This window comes from Atractosteus spatula, chromosome 1, assembly GCF_055471065.1.
Source record: "Atractosteus spatula isolate fAtrSpa1 chromosome 1, fAtrSpa1.hap1, whole genome shotgun sequence".
Lineage (NCBI taxonomy): Eukaryota > Metazoa > Chordata > Actinopteri > Semionotiformes > Lepisosteidae > Atractosteus > Atractosteus spatula.
In genome coordinates, this window is record NC_142706.1 from 66,420,709 (window position 1) to 66,439,327 (window position 18,619).

Consider the following 18,619-nt stretch of genomic DNA (forward strand, 5'->3'; position numbering starts at 1 on the left):
AGATATTGCCTAAATATTCACATACAAACATAAATATAAGTTTTATTGGTAACTAAGTTTCTTTACCAGATAGAGAATGTGCTCAGTTCACAATACTTATGTCTGGTAAACCAACATGTGGCACACTCTAACCTAGAAGCGATAATTAGGAATAGGGACTGCTAGAGACAAATTATGCCATACGTGCAATTTAGGAGCCCAAAGATGCATATTGTTTATATACATTATCTGCAAAGGTTGTAGTTATTTAGAATTTGAGGGGAAACTGGTCAGTATTATGAATTCCAGTTTATTCTGACATTTTGTCTTTTCTTTCAGATAATATTGAAGGAAACATATTGGATTCTTTCTACTGGCATCTTAGACTCTCAGAGTTCATTTCTATGGAGACGATCTCAAGGAAAAGTGAGTCCTCTTTCAGTTGACTGCCCAAAGACACTGGAAAATCAAGAGAAGATCCCACTCCATACAGCTCCTGAAGGGAAATCCTCAATGTACTGCAATGGTTACATGAATCCCTTATGAATACTAGAGAGTCCCACATTTTTCTCACTATGGGACAATAATAAATAAAAGAAGAATAAAAAATATTTAAAAGAAGGCCCATCAATACAACATGAATTTTGTCATTAAGCTTCGCAGGAATTTGCGAAGACTGGTGATCCTACTCGCCACCTTCTGCATGGTGAGCATTCTCATATCTGCCTATTACTTGTACAATGGCTATAACCAGGAGATAGAACTCTCAGATGGTACCCCTGATATGGATTGTGGAGACCTAAAGCTTCTACCTTATCGGCTAATGGAGATGAAGACTGCAAAGCCCATTGACACTTCAAGGACAGACCCTGTTGTACTGGTCTTTGTCGAGAGTCAGTATTCACAGCTGGGGCAAGATATCATTGCAATCCTGGAGTCAAGTCAGTTCCAGTACCATTCAGAAATTGCACCAGGAAAGGGTGATATCCCACCCTTGACAAATAAAGGAAGAGGACGCTATGCACTGATTATCTATGAAAATATGCTAAAATATGTGAATATGGACTCATGGAATAGGGACCTTTTAGATAAATACTGTGTGGAATACAGCGTTGGAATTATTGGTTTCCACAAGGCAAATGAAAACACTTTACCAATCGTTAAACTGAAGGGCTTTCCTTTGTACCTACATACCAATTTGGGCCTTAAGGATTGCTGTGTTAATCCTCGTTCTCCATTGCTCTCTCTCACCAAAGCAGAAGTAGACAGGGGACCATTACCTGGAGAGGACTGGACAGTGTTCCAGTCCAACCATTCCACATATGAACCAGTGTTGCTGGCTAAATCAAGACAAACAGATAACATTCCATCAGCCCTCATGGGGCAATCTCTGTACATTACCGTTATCCAGGATTTAGGCCTTTATGATGGCATTCAACGTGTCCTTTTCGGACACAACCTTAATTATTGGCTGCACAGGCTCATCTTCGTGGATGCCATTTCTTTCCTTTCAGGGAAGAAGCTGTCTCTGTCTTTGGAAAGATACATTCTTGTTGACATTGATGATATTTTTGTTGGGAAAGAAGGAACCCGGATGAATGTCAATGATGTAAAGGTAAGAGAAAAGCACATAAGTATAAGTAATTTGCATTTGATCTCCAGGTCAAAGAGCCTATTAACTTGAATAATGGTTTGAAATACTTGCATTCACCCTTTCCCACGTTCTGGCACTATTTCACTGTTGTAGCAGAGTGGGGGTTAGACTTCGCCTTTGTCCTATTACTGCATGACTTACTGAATTCTTTTAAGCCTATGGCTAGCAGTGTGACAACAGCATAAAACTATCAAGTTATGCAAAGTGATTCATTACTTCTTATTCAGATGTTTTACTAGCAGTGGATGTACCTCAGAGGCTATTATACTCTCTAGGATATCTTTAAAAACTGTGAACAATACTTTACTTTTAAAAGCGTGTTATATTAAGCAGGTATATTAGATATGCAAATGATACTTATACTTTATTTTTAAAGATAGGGTTTAACACTAAAAGTTACTTATATGCTAGAATTAAATTACTGTGAAAGCTTTATTACTTATAAGTATGTATTACATTTTACATTCCTTCCATTAATAGTTGGTTTGCCAAACCGTAATAAGTGTCTGAACATTAAACACGTTAAAAAATTAAAATCGTCTTAATTATTTGCTTTATCATAAAACAAAAGAATATCTACAAACCATATTACTGAAAAATCACTTTTAATTTTTGAAGATTGCTTTCTGTTTCTTCATTAACTCGTACTGAATTTGCATGAACTGACCATGTTATTTTGGTGAATGCTCAGAACTATGATATTAATATATCAAGTACTGTTATAATGTTTTACAAATATTGCTAATGACCTAATTCTAATGACAATACATACTTTGGTCCACTTTTTGTTTCCTAATAGTCTATCATAAGTTCCAAAGCTGTTAAAAAAGTATCCTTTGCCAACTTTTTAACTTAAACTTCCAGCAATTACTTTCAGATTTAGAGAATAAACCACTTTACTGATAAGCTGTGCTAATTAGTGCTGTGCAAGTACATTACCACTATCCTTTCAAAGGCACAAGCACAGAACTCTTCTGACATGACAAGGTCAGCTGCCACTATTTCTTGATGGAGGTGGATTCGTGGAAATAACATTTTTATTTCCATATGCTTCAGTTTCCACATGCAGCAACAGAAGCATCGGCACCCTATATCTGAAGCAAACATATTCATTATTGCATTTATTCTAATAAATATTATTTGTCAAACTGTGTTGTGTCAAATATAATGTGTTTTAATCTAGAAAGCTTACAACTGAATAGGAAATAGCTGTGATACAGTGCTAAAGCTGAGGGATTGAATGCCTCTTGTATCTTTTCGGCTGAGGCTGCAAACAAGAGGGGGGTTTTCACAAGAGCAAACTGCAGTAAAGTCTGCAGTGACATGACAGGAAAACATATACTCTGTTGTCTTTTTTTCATTTGAGATGGTTAATCAGTTTTCACATAAATCAATAATTTATGCAAAATCTTCCTGCCTTTCAGTTGTATTTCAGTACGACAGTCAATGAACCCATAGTGCTGACCACCAGCAAACTGACATGTTCTAGATACAGTATGAAGGCAGTGGGTAGATAATCTACCTCTAGTCTCATCAACTGATAGTGCTTATAATTCATTTTCATGTTAGAGCTGTGATAGCCAGTATGTCTCTCTTCTCATCCATGCATTCATGTTTCGCAATCCCCTAGACTTTCAGGTAGATAATGTGATGGATGATTTCTAATTTAATTTACTTGTTGCATTAAGCCCTCATATGTGTACTCTGAGACCATATGCTTGAAATAATAATAATAATAAAATAAAAAACTAATTTCTGTAGTGGTTGGGTAAAGTTGGTACACTACACAATCACATTGTTCTGTACAAATTTCACAAGCACATACAGTATATTATTAGAAAGATATTTAATATCATTTATTTTTTATAAAAGAGTTTTGTTTGATTTGTTTCATTAATCCTAATTCAGTGCATTGACTGACTGTGCTGAAGCAAACACAGTGTTGGTATAAATTGCATGTTTGCCAAAAGTGTTATCTTCTACATGCTTGTAGCCCAAATCCTGTGAACAATGACATGGCAGCTATAGCTGACATAGAACATTTTTACATCTTCCCCCCAATATTTTAGTGGTGTAATAACATGAACCTAAACAGTTAGCCTAGGAATTTTCTGTTACAGTTAGCTGCCTACAGTACATTGGTACTATAGTATTCCATGTCTTCAGCTTAAATGGTAAAATTCTCCAAAATTGATTGGAGAATGATCATGATATAGGTAAAGCCAACCACCTTTTGCTGCAGTTTCATGTAAAATCACAGAGAAATTAGGTGTATATTGAAAGGAAACTGAATTGTCACCATAAAGACTTATGGAAGGATTACAAAAGGTAAAAACAGGTCAATCTAATTAGGGGCAGAAAGTTCTGCAGTCCATTGTTTTATTTCCATATCTTCATAGTGTCTAGAGGACCATTTTCTCGGATGCAGCTGCGTGTTTACATCATATTTGTGCTGCACAACAAGTGTTTGATTACATAAATAGTACAATTTTTTTTTAGTTACAGTTCCTTTAACAAGGTTGTTGGAAAACATATACTGATAACAAGAAAGAAACAATTGTTTTTGGATCCAATATTCATTTGTTGCATTTGTAATGCCTCACAATAATCAAAGGGTTAGTCAATGACTGGTCACATTGTAAGCAGTAAAAATATTATTTTTGAGAGAAAGAATCAATAGAATGTTCTCATATAGTGAACATGTGGCTCATTAGCAGTCTTCCCATGATTGAAGTTATAATATGATGCGATTTGAGGACCCTGTGTGGCATTTTACACAGACTTGGTGTTATTCAGTGTCTTATTAAAGTATGTGTGCCATTCTTGTTATTTAAAAAAAGTGTCATGTATTGAAGTCATTAGACGAACAAGTAAGAACTGTTTTTATGACAGGGTGCAAAACATGAATTGCCCTTCAAGATGCATCTTAGATAGAGCCCAAGGCATCTTCTTGTCTGAACTCATCCTAGTTTGTCAGTGAGGCATTACCATCATGCTGCCCAAGATAACTGCTTGATTTTTTTTTTGTCTGTGTCTCATCACTCAGCTCTGGATGTTGGGAGATTAGAATGTCACTCTCCGCAGTTTGCTGAAATATCCCCCATCATGGCACTGAGTAATGAGTTGGTCCCAAATGTCTTCGTAGCTTTGACAAATGGTTTTCTAAAATTTTGAGTGAGGTCTTGTATATCTAGAATCTATAATTCCTTCAGAATTCCTTTCAGATAGCTCAGTGATTTTTTATTATTTCTTTACCACAGGCCTGCTCTCAAAGTAATTTAATTATTTTTAGTGTTTGAACATTCTCCGTTTAAAAGTAACTACTGGGCTGTTTGATCCACTGAAAAGTACAAAAAATATTTGGAAAATCTGTGAAAATAAGGCAATTTCAGTTCTCCCTTTCAATTGAAATGGTAACTGATGCAGTTGCAAAGAAAATGTGACAAATGTGAAAAGGTTCTTAAGTGGTGCTCTGTGTACTGATTTTCTAAACAGTTGGGATTAGAAAAAATAAGGATGATATCAGAGCATACTGGAGCAGCAAGGAGGTGCATTTTTGTCATATAAAAAATATGTTTGGAAATTTCAAACAGGCTTAAAGCACTTGCATAAAGTAAAAGGTAGCTAAATAAAATATGAAAACTGGCCAAAAGTACTGAGTAAATTCATCTACTTTAATAAGTTAGAAGTATTAGTTATAACACCATGAAATGTCCCATACACCTTGTATAAAGTAATATTTTCAAGTTTCATTCTGTTTCCATGGTGTCCATGTACTATGTTAATAAGTAATCAGTGTGTGCTGTATGCACTGGTATCTTGCTTGTGCAACAGAGACAGTCATACTGAATTTAACAAATCAATAATCCTATATTTTTTCAGATACCTCCTGATTTGTGTAAATCCTATTTTTTAGCATTCGAAATAATTTTTGTAAATGTTTGACAACTAGATTTTGCATGCTATAAATAAGCAATGGGTATGTTCACTCTATTATTGATTTATTTTGATCATGACTGTACTTTAAAGTGCTTTAAACACTCGCAACTACCATTTAATGTAAAGTCAGATCTGTTCAATTAAATGGGTAAAAATGTTCTAGTACACTCTTAAATATGGTGATACCCTTGTCAAAAATGTTTGAATAGTAAGTTCAAGCAAAATTGAATTAGAGGTGCAGGCTGAAAAAGATTACAATAGTTGTCAGAGGTTCAAGACAAACTTATATATCCTTAAAAGAAAAAAATAGACTGTGAGAGACTCACAGAGACTGTGTTTGCGGTGTGAGAGTCTGTAGAAAACTACCCATAATGTTGTTAAAGCTGATAACAATGTTTCTTCCAAGAATCCTCAGATCAATTCGCGATTAGAAATCAGATTGAACTAGATGGGCAGAATGGCCTCATCTCATTTGTTTTTACAAAAAAAGCACACATTTATACAAATTGCTGCCCTTAAAAGGGTTCAAAGAAAAGTGACAGGATTAACTAGTCTATACGTATGTCATACACATTATTAAAAGAACTGAGTCTCTTTTGCCTTAAACCAAAGAGATTATAAGAAGACTTGATACAAGTGTTCCAGATCAGGATACGTTTTAATCATGTTAATCAAATGAACAATGAAACAAGGATTTGTGGATACAAATGATAATTAAAAGGAAGTTTACAGTACTTCTAAACACACAGGTTATTAGTTCCTGGAACCAATTTTCATCCATGTTAATGTAGTTGGTCCTATGGGGTTCTGTAAAAAACAGCTGATGAACTTCTTGGATAAATAGGCCTCCTATTAGCAACCTTTCTAATGAGTTTTGTTCTTATGTGTAAGATAGCACATTGGTAAGGAATTGAAAATGTAATATTGACAAGCTTTTTAAGGTTAATTTAATACCAAAATATGAGCTCATTCTTATACAAACAGCAATTCCTAAATTTAGTTACCAACATCATTAAAAACAACATTTTGTTGTCTTAAAAAAATACAGCTCTGCTCAGTGAGACAGGCATCAATGTAGCACCATATTCAATAGCAAGGGAAGTGCTTTTCAAGTCAAAAAGACTAAAATGCGGACCAACTGCTTAAGGTACTCATTCAAAATCCAAACATCACCACTTACAGCCTGTGCTATGCCATTAGCAGAATCTAACTGGGATCCCAAAGTGGCAGTGAAGTTTTAGTTGACGAGTGCATCTAAGGTTTGCCAAATGCCTATGGGCTTGCAGTGTCTCAGTGATCAGCACATACAGTAGTTCCACTGATGGATACTAAATCTCTCAAAAAGTGCTCACAGCATTTAATATAGCAAATAGCTCTAAGGTGGAAGTGTCGAAGAAATGCATTCACAGTACTCTTTCCCCACTGATGGGTCACAAGCAATCAACATTTTGAGTAATTGGTATTTCCAAATTGGAAGGAACTAGAAAATAGAATATCAGCCAAATCAAAATACACTGGAAAAAATGATCAGGTTAACTTCTTGAGGAATATTCATTTCTTTTAATCTCCCAGCGTAAACAAACTGACCAGAAAAGTGTGTTGTTATAACACAAATATACAACTGTGCATATAATACAAATATGCTGGAAAGCAGATTTTCATTTTTACCACATGCAAATCTTATAGTACTCATTGCCACTTGACCTGTTACAGATAAATGTCACCCCCTGTAACCTGAATAAAGCTGTGTTTTCCTATGGCAGTAGAGCCAGTCTGTAGTGAAGCAGAGGTCTCCACTGTCCGGGGATCAGCGCTGTGTGGCACTGAAGCCTGAAGTGAGCAGCATGTGAGCTGCTGTGTTCAAATTCCAGCAGGTCAGAGCTGTTACTAGTCATGCAGATGTGCCAACTTTTTGAACATTTTAACATTTGAATTTTTATACATTAATTCAACACCTGAACATGTGGAGGGTTTCCAATACAGTGAAAGAACTTGTTAACATTTGACTGTGAATAACCTATAGTATTTTGAATTGCCAGCTTGATGGTATAGAATTTAAAATATTAAGAAAAGCATATGACAGGTATACTACACTAAAAGTTATTTACGTTAAAATCTATAAACTACAGGTGTTGTTTATCAGTAATTTTGTTATTATTTTATTCCAATGGTCATATCTGTAAATCTTAAAAGATAATTTGTGTTAATTTATATGGGAATTTCTAATTACTGTTTCTGTATGTTGTAAACATTCTCATAATACAGCATGTTGGTGCAAATTAGTCTAAAACTATTTTAAATTCAAACTCAAAGATTAAATTTGCTAATAACTTACTGTTTGTCATTCTGATTTGATTTTTGTCAGGTCTATGTGCTTACAATATATTTCCAATCACATACATCTGACAGATTCAATTTAATTCCATTTTCTAAGTTACCTAGCTTTATATTGCTTTTATACATAAAACAATGTTAACAGGCTTATTTGACATCCTATTATTGAACATCTTCCATTTTATTCTTTGCTGTGGTTACATAATGTCAAAAGGTCAGTTAAGTGTGCCTTCAGTCTCCCATACTTCTGTGCCTCTAGGAATACTGGAAATACAGCTTTATCAGTTGAATCAATTGCATATGAAAGATATAGCATAACTACATTTTCTGCAATAATAATTTTAAAAACATAAATCACAATGGCACATATTTCCAGCCTGGATTTAAAACTGGATTGCACATTGATAGCTTTGTAGAACAAATGAGTTTCTTAAGTGGAACCTTCATTCTGGCCATGTACCCTTACCCAGAGTTCATTAAGATGGAAACTAACAGTGAAAGAACTGGGACACGAAGATAGGGATTTGAACAGCGAAAATACACTTTTACTTTATTCTTATTAATGATTATGTAAGATTAATAATTATGTAGTATTATTAGCAGCCCTGTTTTCTGAGCTATACATTTTCAGTTTGAAAAATCTGATTTAGAAAGCAGGGCACTTCTACACAAAATACAAGTATTCTTATTAAAATTATCAACTTTTAATACATGGATCCTCAACTGGTTTCCCTTGAAATTTGTCAAATTTATGTAGGATAGAACAGAAGTTTATTTTACAGATTATTTAGCACAGAACTGGAGGGAACTCAGTCTAGTACATGGCCTCAGGCTAAGGTTTTTCCATTTGATCTATTTCTTTGGTACTGTTTGTTATTATTTTAAATTCTGACTTTACATGTGTACAGCTACATTAGGTCTATTCTAACTCCATTGTATCTGCAATACATGTGAGTAGCCTTAGCACAAAGCAGCATTAATAATACTGTATGAAAACTTTTAGTAAGAATTTAGAAAATAATGAAGAAAAAACATTCTTCTTTTGTACATTCAATCATACAAAATGGTATCTAATCTGAGAGGTTCCATTTCCTTTACTATATACACTTATATAGTGTATATAAGTCAGAAAAGATAAAGGTTAACACATTTGGTTTGTTGTTTCATTCTGTTTTAAAAGACAAATTCTATAGCTAATCATTCTACCGATGACCAAATAGTGTGCAAAAGCCCTTGCTATAAAAAACAGAAGATGTGAGGCGTTCTTTTTGTAAATATTTAAAGTTTAAAAAACAATTTATTCGTGCATTAAAAGCATAAGGCTTATTTGAAAATTTCCAATTTAATAGCGACCATATAAAATCAGTGATTCCTCCCTAGAATGCTTTAAATGTATTAGATATTGTGTAAACCCCAATACAGTTATGGAAAATTGTTTTGATTGTATATTTTTGAGCGAGTGTTTTGGAGAGAGTGAGAAAAGGGTAGCTCTGACAACAGTATGCATGGTTGTAGATCTATTCAGCAGCAGTAGTCTCTTAGTCTCTTAATACCCTACAGTAGAAACAAAACATGGCCTTTATTTGAAAACAGTGATTTTTCCATCAGTGATTATTTATTAATTTGTTTAGTTTCATAATTTAGTTTGTGTAGTTCTATATACAATATTTATCAATAAGACATTTTTACATTTTTTGATAGTTCATCCTACTTAGTAATATAAATTACAGGTAATTGAAAGGTAGCCAGTATTTCTCTCTGTAGATTTACATATCTTTATTATTTTGTGCAGTGGGTGTTACTGTTACAAAGTGGACACATTATTAAACTACATGAATTAGTGAATAATGTCTTGTGAAAATACATTAGTGTATGATTGTATCAAATTATTAAATTAATATTTTTAGTTACTATAACATAAACATAAGAACACAGAGCATAAGAAAGCATGCAAATGAGTAGAGGCCATTCAACCCCATTTTAGCTTGCTTGGTTGCTATGAGATCCAAGCATCTCTTACAGCCATTTTATAAGAGCACAATTAATTTATATTATTGGTTCATTTAGCTGTTTTATTTTCTCATTTTAGTTGCTAATACTTCTAAAGATCTCATCCACCCATTTTTTAAGAATCCATAGCATCAGCTTTGCCAACAAGGCTAGGTAGCTTATTCTAAGCTCCCACAAACCAATAAGTAAAACATTGGCTCCAGTCTTACTTATATGCACACTTCCCTCGTTTTTCCACTTGAGTCCTTTGGTTCAAGTTTTATTGTTGGTGCTGAAGAAGTCAGGTGTCAGACCATTTCTCGTGTCCTGTTTGGTTCTGTCAAAAGAACCATTTAAAAATGATTATACGGAAATGGACTGTGTAAAACATACTGCTGAGGTGAAATGTACAAAAACCTCTATGTCTCCCACAGTCATTCATACAAAGACATCATAGAAAAATATTCTCTAACAAGCTGAGTTATTATGCAATGGGCAGATAAACACAATATCAAGATATCCTTCTGAGATAGACTTAGTGTAGACTACAAGCTGCAAATAAATGGGATTGCTGCACTGTTTCAGATGGAAACATTTAAGATTCAGCCTTTATCAATAAATTGGTGTTTAAAGACAGCAGGTTTCTGCTTCATTTTGCTTTGCAAGTTTCACTTTTGCTTTATGCTTGTTGACTTTTTTGTATTCCTTTTGTACCTACAACCAGTGTTGTTTATGTATTCAGTATCATTGTTAGGGATATCTGGTGCTGCCGTTAAATATTTTGGGTGCTGAAGGTTTTTTTTTAATATACAGCAATTGGGTAAAAAAAATATTATTTATCTAGACAGTGTAAGTATAAAGCCCTAGATCTTTCTAAGCTCTGATTTCACCTATTCTGATATCTGTTTATATACAATAAATATCTGGTCTGCTTTCTGGCTTCACAACAAAAAACCTTTTCTCACAAAACACAAATTGTCTGTCTGAATATCACACTTCAAAAGAAAAAAAAACTAAGTTCTAAATCCATGGATCTGTCTGTTGGTTGGCTCCTTCTCTCTCTGATGCAGTGCATCTTAGAGCTCTGCTCTCCTCCTGAATATCAGAGGTTGACAGCCCTTTGAAATCTTCTGCTTCCTGGTTTTTAAATGTCATCCAACCAATTGTCTTCTACCAATTCGTCAGGTCGCTGAAGTCATTCCACATTGTTTTCTGGGTAATGTGGCTGAGACAAGAATTTCCATTTTGTCCCATGCCTACCACCACCTTAAAAAATATTTTGCACCCCTCAGTTTAGAAAGAATTTCCTTACATCACTGTTATTACTGATGATTGTCTAAATTATATATTTCAACACTTATAAAACCTTTAACATAATTAACACTTGTAAGGGTTTTGTGTGAATTTACTGGCACGATGTTTAGGTTTAACAGTAAATTGTGTGAGTTTACTTTGACTAACAGGAATCACTACTTAGAACAATAAGGAGTCTTCACAAGGATTCACAAAAATTTATTGATACATAAAATAATGTGTCTATAAAAACATTTAGGGTAAATACATTAGAGTCTGTCTGTATACAGAAGGCAGCTCATCACATGGGAATTATCAAGTTCTAGTGACTAAACAGAAGACATACATAAAACAAGGATAATACATTTAGTATACCATTGGTTACACTGACTTCCTAATCAGTCTAATTAACATAATCAACATTCAGGTGTTCATAAGTGACTACTGCTACTTAATTTAATTGATATCAACTTGAGTTAAAATAATAATTGAATTCTCAAGGGCAGTAATATTGAATATTGATTATACTCACTCACAACCGTGTATTTGTAACTCCGGCGGAGAAGTTTGAATAACAGCTGACACAGCGCTGTCCAATGCTTGGCTGGCTCGATGCTCTCTAGTGCTCAGGCAGCTCAAAGTATCGGGAAAGAGAGAAGGACCCTGCTGTAGCCTCACGCCAACAGTTCTCTCAAGTGAGGTGTCCGGGTTAACATTGAGCTGAACTAGGGACAAAGTCTGTGCACAAGGGTGGTAACTGCTCAGTCGGGGTGAGTCACACAAAAGGGGAGAAACTTGGTTTGCTCCCAGCATAGCAGCTTCTGCTGAATAAAGGCGTGTCAGTGAAAAGTCCAACTGATCCAGTGATCAAGCAGACGCATGGTGGTACTGTAGCTAGCTGGTCGCAAGGTCCTGCTGCAGGCTAGACCTTGGGCAGAATTCTGTCTTTACGTATGAGCTCACTCTCTAACTTGGCACTTCAGGAAAAAAGTTTAAGTCCCAAAGTTCAGACAGCAAGTGTGGCAGGCACGCGATTCTATCGTCAGTCAGCCAAGTTGGTTCGGTGGAGAGTGGCAAAGTTAAAGGGGATGCACCACTTTTTAACTGGGGAAAATACTGGGGGCGATTGGTCATGAAGTCGCCAGGTTAAGTGGGTTTCCCACACCCTGCAGGTCTCTGATTGGTTGGTCATCTTGGCCGATGATTTACCATGACCTGTCAGTTTTAAGATTATAGCCAAATGTCTATGACTATCTGCTAGACATTTAGGCACCAGTGGTGGACATCCATCTTAGAAAGATCCCTATCCAAAAGACAGTCTCATAACCCTTACTTTCCCTCATGCAGAGACCACTAGGTCATCCTGTGGCTGATATCACAAAAAGGGGCCCCTTTAGCTACATTCCTGTGACAGGCAACATTATTAGAAATTTTTAATAATACTTAAATTTAAGTGAAATAATAGGCTTTGTCCCTACACAGTAAATAGAAATAAATTATCATTATTTGCTTTAAACATTAACAACTTAGTACAACCCCCTGCTTCATGGAATCTGGGGCACAATTTAAGATGAAACATTATAAATTACTTATTCCACAACACAGACATGGGTCAGGATTCCCAAAGGTAACCACCAAAGTAAGTTTATAAAGTACATTACAAAATCTCCTTTAAAAGTATATTTAAAAGTAGCATAGCTGTAAAGGGACATTTTCAAAGAATATGCAATCATGTTGCATAGATCCATGCTCTAATGGGCACCATGGAACAAGAAATGGAGCCTAAGGCAGTACTTACTCAATTAGAAATTTCATGGGCGCAATGTCAAATTAAATATATTTTTAAATAAAGATAATGATTTTTGATTGTTCCATCAGTAGTATCCTAAATAACTTTAACTCTTATACACTTTATCTGCTTTAAATTAAATGGAATAATACTTGTTTGCAATCTGGTAAGCACATAAAATAATTGGTATTTTTTTGTGTTCCTCATTTTCTAGGATACACAAATTCTAGATTAAAATATAAACAATTTGTGATAATATATGAAGTAATTATGTCTTTTTTCAGTATTTATCAAATGTCTTTCTGCCAAGTATTACAATGTAGGAATTTTATAGCCTAATTTTCCTCTGTGTGAAAATAATTGATTAAGTAATTACTCTACACTTCACTAAGTTAGATAATCAGCTATAGTTCATGTTAATTGGTATTGATTAGCTCTGTGTAAGCTCACCTTTAATTCAGCATCAAATAAGTTTTTATTGAGTCCGTAGTGGACAGTATTCAGAGACCATTACCACTTGGGGTACACCAAATTCTCCAAGAAAAGTGTTGCTTTATTAATCTTGAAATAAGGCAGATGTTTCAACAATAGCAAAAAGAAACACCAATTCTGACTACAGTGATATTTAAAATATTCTGTTGCTTAGAGACTGCTTTATCCACCCAGTGATATGATGGGCAATATTCAGCCTGTTCACTACAATGTTACTTATTATAAAGAAAATCCAAGCTATTTTGATGGACTGGCTATGTCTGCAATAGAAAAGCCTACACTAGTGTTACTCTAGCTATGCTTCTAAACTCTGATTGTTGTGATTCTAAGAAATTAGTGGCATATAATATTGTAATGCATACGGCCTCCATTGCTTGCGAGAGCTGGCTTACCAGAGCGGTGACGTCGCCGCCCTTCCCTGTGAATAGCAGGGACCGCAGCCGCCGGGCTGACGGGAGATTTCCCTTTGGCTCAAGAGGCTGGCCCCCTGTTGAGTGACGCCGGAGGCTCGGGTTCGAGTCCCTGATGGTGGGGGGCCGACCTGATGCGGCAGCGGCGAGGGCGCCCATGTGAACCCCGTAGCGTTACAATATGTAGGTAAATTTAAACATTAGTTGAAATAATCTTGGGTGTTTACGTGTTTTTGCTCTGTTAAATGTAGGTTTTTATTTGTGATGTATAGTGCTCTGCCTATGCTAATAGAAAGTTACTATCACTACATTTCTATGAAACAGCTTAGAAGTATAAGGTAGCTACTGTAAAAGTACATTTTGTCCAGCGACGTGCAACATGCTGTTTTCTTTTTAAATCTTACAACACAGCATATTTGTTGTAGTGACCTTGAAAAGTCATACTTAAGAATACTGTAACAAATTGTATTTAAATGTAAAGGTAAATTCTATCATAGCTTTATGACAGATGTACTGGCTCCAAAATAGCCAGACATTTAGAGGTGTCCTTGAGACATTATTTAAAATCAAGATGTCAGTGATGCTGTGTATCTGCGTTAAAGTATTTCAAGTAGAAGACAATTGTGGAATTGATTAAATTAAATTTCCAAAATATGCAGCATTTCCAAAAACTGCATAGCTTATGCATTTTGGAATAATACATGTAATAGCTTGCATTAATTAATTACCAATTAAATAAATTGCATTTGTATAGCACTTTGCATCCCAATTGATTTCAAATATGAAGGGAGCCCATTTTCACCATGATTGAAATGCAACACTCACCTGTCAGGCACAGAGCAGCCTGAATACCCTGCATATCAAGTGGAGAAGTGATAACAGCTGAACAATTGAATTAAGCTCAGATGAAGACACAATTAAATTAATATTGTGGTGGAGGCTAGAATATTGCAATGATGATAAAATGAAAGTTTTTTTTCAATATTAAAGCAGCAAAAGAACCATAAAGGATTAAATGAAGGTATAATAATGTGAAACTTCTAGACAGTGAAATGGAAGTGGTTGATGTACTAAATGAGTACTTCAGACTGTCTCCCTAATTTATATCAATGATCTAGATTTTGGGATGGTCAATGAACTAGTCAAGTTTCTAAATAAAAACAAAATAGAATAATTACCAAATACTGTAGAAGCAGCAAATTTAATTTAAAAAGATTTAAATACAATTTAAGACTGGGCAAACCCCACTTGGTGAATATCGCTTTTAATGTTTGGATATACATACACTGTAGTTATAAGTGTAGAATTAAAAGGAAGGGATGGTACCATAAAAAGAGTACATTGCACTAAAACACCTCATTTAGATAATGGTGTGCAAAATTTGTTACCACATTATAAAAAATGCATTGCTGCTCTGGAATTAATCCAGAGAAGAGCAACCAAATACAGTACATTCTGGGGTCTGAAATGGTATTCTACTCATGCTTAAAGAACTACACTATTTTAGTCTTGAACAAAGATTACAAGAGGACTCAATGTTCATTATCAAATTCAAATATTCAAAATCCTAAAAGGCAATTCTAAAAGTCCCAGTGGACTTGTCAGAATAAACAGTATAACACTTACTAAAGGACGCAAGTGGAAACTACATGGAAGTGCATTGAATATTGAGAACAAGAGGCAATTCTTTACGCAAATGTTTGTGGGAGTGTGGAGCAAGCCTCCCAGGAAAAGATGGAAAAGGTGCCCTTGGTGAAGCCACAGAAAGTTAGGGAAAAAAAGTGTAATAACATTCATTTTATTCCTTGTCCAACACAGTAAATCTTGTAGGAGAACCTACAAGAGCTTTTTTTAAGAAATGACTGGATGTAATCCTTGGTTTTATTAATTGCAAACTGCTAAACTGGCTAGGTGAAGTGAATGGCTTCCTCTTTCTGTATTTAACTAACAAAAAATGACAAAGAGTAATTCTGAAAAATATTTTCATGTTTTTTCTCTTCATACAATACTTCATCTAGAGGGCTAACATTACACCTGTGAAAAAAATGGTCATGGTAAAAAATGGTTTCTAAATTCTTCTGGGTGTCCCATGAGTCACGCGGCACATTAAGATTAACATATTAACTTCGTGCTCTGCGACCCACCAGGGCCTCACAATAGGAACCACTTCAAAAAGTCAAATTATTTATAGGATTGTCACCTAGGGTAGAAGTTTTAAGTTATACTGTATCTCAGCAGCCAGCAGGCTAAGAAAGCACACACTCCTTACCTGCATTTATGCATATTGGAGAGACTAGTTAGTTGGTTTGCAGTACTGACCTATACCTTCTTCCTGATTACATGATTACATGGTATTTTTTTCAGATTTTTTTTGATTTGCTGATTCTTCAGATGTCAAAATGAGGGGGTTATGCTGGAGTCACAAATTTACTAACGAAACGGTTGTTGTACTAATGACATGGTTGAAAAGTCCATTTTTCAAGTGTGAGAACATTATAGCACTGCTCAGGTGTATGCATTTGGCTAATCTGAAAATGTCTGTTGATTCTAAGATTTTGGATTTTAGCCATTAAGGCGCTTGATTATAATAATTAAACAAGATCTCTACTAAAATTCTTTTTCATTGCTTATTCCTTATTGAATTCATTTGATGTTTTTTTTAGTCAATCCACATCTACATCTATATAATTATAATATTTATTTACATATAATAATTTATATAATAACAAAATAATGAAGAGCACAGTTTTTAGGTGCTTATTAGTATATTGTGGTGTGGTATGGTCTGATAGTCACCTTAATTTCCAAGTTACATTTGCACTCCCAAAAACTAAAAAAATATATATATAATCCTGCAGTTGCAGCATTCTGTTTTCAGTCTATTTTATTCAAATACAAACTAAAGAAATATTACCTGGGTTCAGAATATATATAAGTAACCTAGACTTTCAATTATTGCAAGTAATTTCAGTTCTGACTTTTACTCTGGAACATGGCAGGTCCACACACTGTATACTGGACGTTTGAGGACATATCCATTGAATACTGAGGCTTTGTATTTCTTAAACTGTGACCCATATGCTCATATGTCTGCAGGCCCTTGCAGAAATTAACCTCAATCTCAAAGGTATTCTTTCTGATATTATAATAACAATAACAGAAAATGCCTTATTAGTTCTATGAGCCATGCTTCTTTGACATCAGTTGAACTCCTTTTTAAGTACTGTTACCCCCTGCTGTCATACCTGTCAAAGAATTGCAAAACAGTATGTTAGACCTATTGAATATAAAACACCTTGTGCTGCAAAGCAGAGAGTGTCTGACCTCCTTTAATAATTTATGAAGCGCTTTGTTTGATGTCCTGATTTCATGCTATACAATGGAAAAGAAAATTATTCTCTGTTGAAAAGCTAAGGATGCTGACACACACAGATGAATACACTCGCAGTGCCACTCAGATCATAGTAGGCTTTAGAAACACAAAATTGTGTTGATGCACTTTTAACGGTGCAGTCACTGTCCCTGTTCATTTGTGTCCATCCAGTGTATACACAGTTACATAATGATTTAAGGTTTTCCTGAGACGAAGAAATACCTGTTCATTTTTGAAAAATAAAAAAGGGGACCATTATGTTTAGAGTTTTGAAAGTAAACCTTTGAAAAACGAGGTCATATTGGTAGTAAAACAAAGAAACAGCTACTCTTACATTTTAGCTGTAGGTTTAATACGGGTTGGTTTTCTATCCTTGAGGCAAACCTTTCAGCAGGCTAGCCCGGTTGCATTAGCGCAGTCCATGCCATAATAGAGACAGTGGGATGTGTGAATTGTTGGTTAGTGATATGATGTTTACAATTTAATAAATTACGTAAATAAGATTTCTTGGCAGTGGAAAAAAAAGAATGATGAACGTACATAGTTTGCTTTAGTTTGGAAAATAAACATGGCTATTTAATTGTTATTATATAATTAATGTAAATGTAAACAAACATATTTACCTTTGTTATTATGCAAACGAACAAGTAATAGGTTTATTGTTTATTGTTCCTTTGCAGCCTATGCATGCTGACACAGCTACCCACCTGAACTAGTTATTATTGTACATACTGTATATCATTCTACGGGGGTGTGGTTACATGATGCATAGGGATAAAACTCTTTTCTGTCTACAGTGCGAGACTCGGTCGATCATTCTTGCTCGAAAAATATTTCAGCTACGTTATGCGGTTTATTTTAATGTTACAGTGCCGGTGATGTACATTTCTGTGCATCAGTTTTCATTTGTGGTAGTCATCAGCTATAGATATTTTAGAATGTTGTTTTTTTAAGAGGGAAATGAATGATTTCTTACCACTTGATGTCAGATATTGCTTTTGTATTCTTAAAGAAGTTCATGCTAAAGCTACTCATTTTTACTGGTATTTGTTTTTTCTGTACTCATTCCAAAAAGAAGGGATTGATCTATCAAGTGATAAATATTTTGTCTGGCTGAGGTGTAATAAAACCTTGAAAACTACTTTTGACATCTTCCTTGTTTTCTCCTCACATTTTGGAATTTCGTCGAACTCCTAAACCCAAATTTGCCCCAAATCACAGACAGACTTGCATCTTCTTCCCAGATCTTGATCCTATTGAAGAGCATGCATTTGAATCCTACACACTTTGACCTTCACTGCCTCAACAAAATGTGTTCTTGCTCAAACAACAAATCTGAGTTCAGATACTTCAAAACCTTTTAAAAC

General features: G+C 34.8%; 1 protein-coding gene across 1 annotated transcript in view; it reads left to right on the forward strand.

Annotated features, from left to right (window-relative positions):
• The first annotated feature begins 316 nt into the window (after positions 1-316).
• The window catches only part of ndst3 (N-deacetylase/N-sulfotransferase (heparan glucosaminyl) 3), a 102,155-nt gene continuing 83,852 nt past the window's right edge, over positions 317-18,619 (forward strand). The window contains exon 1 of the mRNA XM_088917985.1: positions 317-1,594. Coding sequence (XP_088774111.1) covers positions 617-1,594 — 978 coding nt within the window. The 5' untranslated portion in view covers positions 317-616. The remainder of the gene's footprint in view (positions 1,595-18,619) is intronic.